At 37.8% G+C, this 4,805-nt stretch overlaps 2 protein-coding genes across 2 annotated transcripts in view; one reads left to right on the top strand and one right to left on the bottom strand.

The window, feature by feature from the left end:
* Positions 1-2,272: 2,272 nt before the first annotated feature.
* Positions 2,273-4,777, bottom strand: LOC118422516. The gene is made up of 3 exons (XM_035830141.1): positions 4,124-4,777; positions 3,333-3,448; positions 2,273-2,863 (listed from the first exon to the last, which is right to left on the bottom strand). Exons 1-3 carry the CDS (start codon positions 4,252-4,254, stop codon positions 2,712-2,714), a joined length of 399 nt encoding a protein of 132 aa, XP_035686034.1. The 5' UTR covers positions 4,255-4,777; the 3' UTR covers positions 2,273-2,711.
* The window catches only part of LOC118422935 (proto-oncogene tyrosine-protein kinase ROS-like), a 2,420-nt gene continuing 1,867 nt past the window's right edge, over positions 4,253-4,805 (top strand). Inside the window, exon 1 of the mRNA XM_035830818.1 lies at positions 4,253-4,295. Coding sequence (XP_035686711.1) covers positions 4,253-4,295 — 43 coding nt within the window. The remainder of the gene's footprint in view (positions 4,296-4,805) is intronic.

Raw genomic sequence — 4,805 nt, 5'->3', positions numbered from 1 at the left:
GTCGTATAACATTATCTTGTGTTATCTGAACTTGCTGTTACGTTTTAGTACATTTTAGTATCATACCTTGAGGTTATATATCCTTTTTGCATTGTTCCAGCCAATACAATCAAAATGATGATGTAATAAATACTTAATATCACATCATAATAGCGTCAAATTACTTTCTTTTTGTGTCATGTCTAGATCATGCTCTACAATATGATGACCATGATGATATATAAGTCGTTTAAGGGAGTCCTAAACTCCAGAAGAGAGTGTTATTTTCCGATGGATATTAATTTTAAGAACTAAAAAATGCATACTACTTTACATATTGTACGATAAAGTAGCCACTAATCTCGCGCACATCAAAAAGCATTCAGTAGCCGGCCTTCGGGCGATCCGACCCGCGGTCGGGCTTGTACCTCGGGTGATACGGAATACACCGTGTTGTATTCAATATATACGTTTTTCTGTTCAAGCACACACAGGCCCGAAAACATAGCTTTCTCACTATCTCGGGAAAAGTAAAAATGGAATGTATTCATGGCATGACTGTTTCTTTAACATGTTAACAGATCATTATCAGTGAAAAAGAAGTCATGCACAGGTATATCTGTTAGACCTGAACGCTTGCTCGAGAGTAGGTACGACAAAACTAATATTCGCGGAGTCATGATTTCGCGGTATATAGATCAGCGCGAAAACAGAACCATATAGGTTTGGATCTTGGGGGTCAGACGTCTAGTCTACGTACAGGTAACTATTACGTAACCGATTTGAAGCTACAGTATAGATTGGTCCGTGTGGTTTAACTAGTCGGACTTGCATATTACTGTGATTCGTGCGTTACAGAAACCGTGTGGGAAATGCTTTGCACAACAACAGAGCATCTATATCTACATTATACAATGAGAACTGCCTACATGTCTGCACTCACCTCTGTCCTGGGCAGTGACTGACCGCTGGGTGTACCTTGGCTTTCGTAAATTATCTCACGTGACCAATGATGCAGCTCTTATCAGCCTTTTGATCGTAGACTCAAATGTAATGTATACAAAACCTGTTTGACAACAAGGGTTCAGCTCGTATCACCAGTCGACTCCTGACACCACACGGGCCCTGCAGCTAATCAAATAACCGAGGACGTTGAACTTTGCACTCTTGTGTACTTTGTACCCCCACTTTCTTTGGAGTGAAGAAATCGTGGTGCAGTTTGCCAAGAAACCGCCATGGGGCAACCATGATCAGGGGAAACGTAACAAGTACTAGTAACTCTTCGCGAATAAACGTTAAGTCTACACCAATGCCACTTTTTTTTCAAAATTGCTATTTATTAATGTAGATGGAAAAGAAAAAAAAACAATAGATTAAATTAATTTATAAAAAGATTTAGAAAAAAGTCACAGCATGAATCACAGTAAATGCAACCCAAACTTTGTAAACCACGCACTCAGATTATACTATTGCTTACAATCTGTTAAAGCATATACTAAGGGACAGAAATTACACCTTAGAAGTGAAAAAAGTAAAGAAAAAAACAGTAAAATGAGATAAAAACAATATATCTGTTTGGAAAATAGACTGAAATATTTTACTTCTTTCATGAATAAAGACTTAGAGAAAGTTAAACACCTGGTTTAGAAAGAACAAATTGTCTTTCAATGTCAATGAAACAAACCTAATTTTTACCATCAAAAATAAACTAAAAATACGAAAGGAAGGTGTCAAAATACTCAGAAACAACGATTTATTTCTCACGTTACGCACACGCACTTTCTCGGTATTTTGATTAATAAAGAATGGCGTGAAGAAACACACACACATTGATCTCATTTCTTTAAAGATTTATGAAAGTGTTGGGATTTTACTAAAAGTACCAACTCAATTTCACAAAAACACATATTCCTCTTTAGTTCAGCTTTGCTTACCCATATTTAAGTTATTGTTATATAGTATAGACAAATACTTACTCTACATCACGGTAACCGCTTTTTTACACTTCAAAAACGATACGTTGGATTATGATCAAAATTTCCTTTTGCATTGACCACCGACACCAAAAGTTTAAGGTACTGACAATATATGGCATCATAGACAACAAAGTAACATATTAGACTAAGTGTATAAGGTAATACATCGGTGTTCCAGTCTTCCTGTTATTTACTATAACTATTTTGAGATCAACTTTGATGTACACAGCCACAACACAAGTCAAATCCTAATGAATAAAGACCAAACAAGATCAAATCAAATCTTCATTTCACCTTCTTGCAAATGGTACATCTCGTTCAATATCTACATGCCAAGTTAAAGCTGATCTCACACTCAATCAACCTGACTTATTTGCGTTTCCTTATTTATTCCATCATCGACTTATGAAATTTGATCAATATTTCTGCTTCACATTATATATGTAAATGCACCACTGCGCATAGTTTGTAATGTACCGAGCATTTCCTAGAAATTAGACGAACTCAAAGCCGAAAACTCGACAAACGTTTGCTGGCCTTATTCATTGCGATCCGCACAGTAGGGCAAACTTTCAAGTTAGTCCAAGCCCCTATCGCCTTACATCATGTCAATATACAATATCTAGGCAAGTATAAAAACACACTCGGACTAAGAGACATATAGAACGAAAATAATTTATCATTTATTATCGAGGTAATAAAAAATCTGCTACGTTAATGTTTCTTTTGGCATATCAACGATAATTGCCCTTTGTTCTAGTTTACGATAAAGCTAAGCATCAGACACCAGGCGGACGCCATGACAGTAGTCAGCGACACCATGACTTTCTCACTACTGCTGCCAGGGGGCGCAGTTGGGCACGGATCGTACCCATCAAGTCCCCGGCAAGAATCTGCCTCGCTCATCCCTAGAAAAAAACCCACAACAAGATGAAACTAATCATCTAAACAATACTTGCCTGTGCCTAGCCAGTCGCAGTCTCACCGCCTCCTTGCAAGACATTGAATGTGTAAACACAGGATCATGAGTAACATCTTTACCCCTTAGGAGTTTTCAATATCTTCTTTTCTTTATTATAACAGTTTCATGAGTAATAAAGGAGACATGCAATTGATGATATATGACAAGAACAATTTTCGGTCTCAGATAACATTTGTTTCCCTCGCATTAGTACTGGGACATATATATACTAGAATCGCAAAACCCAGATTCTACTAGACCTCCTACAAATACCGTCTTACTAAAATTTTAAAATTTGTTCTATTTGCTATTAAAATATAACGATAGTCATGTGTTCCCGTACATGCAACAGGCACAATGTGGGCACATCAAGCATAGTGCTTGGATCAAGGCAGCTGGCGTGAAAAAGAACCCACCTCTGTCGTTAACGTAGCTGTAACGGACATATCCATCTGTAGCTGCTACCATGGTGACGTAACCGACTGGGGTCAGTTGGTTGGAAGAAATGAAGTTTGCCACTTCAAAAAGACACCTAAAAGCAAGAGGAAAAAAAAAGTTGAATAACATTTACCACTACAAGTCAACGGTTATAGAACCAAATCAGAATATGATATTTAACTATTCTTGTTTTACAGTAAGCGATGGGCGTTCGTCTACTTTGTCAACGCTTCGACTCGCTAAGAGTATGAATATGTATGTATGTATGTGCGCCTACCTCATTTGTAGGTGTTAAAGCAAATGAATCATCCACCAACGTTAAAACATGATTTGAAAAATTAGAACTGCGATATACTGGGTTAAACTAAGGATGGCTGATGTACACCCGCCAAACCTCTTTTACCTTGCAAGCATGGATAGAACAGCATAAAAGCGAGGTATCCTCGATACTGACTGGTATTTCGACAACGTTAATTGAAAAAAAAAATCAATTGATGTTTTAGAAGCCCAATTTGATATTAAGAACACCTCTGCACTGTGCCATAGGTTCCAAGTAAAATAATTTTTTGGGGATAACGATTTGATGGCTACATGGGTACCAGGAGGTTGGGTACAATCTAACATTTCTGTAATTGATCGATAGTGACTTTAAGTATAACATTTTATACTGTTTATGACACAGAAAAATCGCCTCCCCCTTTAAAAACATTACCATGGAATTTGTTTATCTTTTGTTTGCTCTCAAAATGTCAATAATAAAATGCCCTACTGGCCGACGAGGTTAGCAAGGCTGCAATCCGGGGTGTACTGCGGGAGGTCATCGGCGGTCAGAGACAAGGCGGCGGTCTGTCTGAGCAGGAGGTAGTGGTAGGTGTGGTCTCCCGAACAGGGCGGGGGCATGGGTCCTCGGTACGGGTCAAGGACTCAGCTCCTGTACTCGGGTCTGCATTCTGAACATATAATGGTTAATAAAAAAAAAGATATAAATGATGCAAACGCGCTTTACGTATATAAAGAGCAACAACTCGATACGAACACATCTTCAAAACAGATAAAGCAAAACAAAACATTAACCAATACCAAAACTCAACCAAACATGTCTGCCACGTCTTTTAAACTTTCATATTGATGCAAAATATATATTAGATATTCCTGTACATACCAACACAACATCAGCATAACACAAGGGGCGGCATGAAACAACTAACAGCATACACAATTATCCTTCAAACATTCCATGCATTATTGAAAAGTTTTTACCTGGCAGACAGAAACTGTATGAAATTCCTCAAAATCAACAATACAAATGATATCAAATGTATTTTCATGAATGGCATATCTTGTGTGATCGTTCATATTTTCACATTTGAACATTAGCTGAAGCCTCGCGAGATTTCGACTGCGGGATACTGCGAGAGTTGGAAAACCTTGAAACGGAATATTTACATAGA

Source organism: Branchiostoma floridae, chromosome 9 (genome assembly GCF_000003815.2).
Source record: "Branchiostoma floridae strain S238N-H82 chromosome 9, Bfl_VNyyK, whole genome shotgun sequence".
NCBI lineage: Eukaryota > Metazoa > Chordata > Leptocardii > Amphioxiformes > Branchiostomatidae > Branchiostoma > Branchiostoma floridae.
Note: the sequence above shows the minus strand (reverse complement) of the source record. Positions and strands in the feature narration are given on the sequence as shown.

Excerpts from the sequence above, each read along its gene's own strand:
- LOC118422516 (XM_035830141.1), bottom strand. The coding sequence starts at position 4,254 with ATGCCCCCGCCCTGTTCGGGAGACCACACCTACCACTACCTCCTGCTC. Across the intron at positions 3,449-4,123 it reads CTTGCTAACCTCGTCGGCCA|GTGTCTTTTTGAAGTGGCAA; the intron begins GTAGGGCATTTT and ends TCTTGCTTTTAG. Across the intron at positions 2,864-3,332 it reads CAGCTACGTTAACGACAGAG|GGATGAGCGAGGCAGATTCT; the intron begins GTGGGTTCTTTT and ends GTTTTTTTCTAG.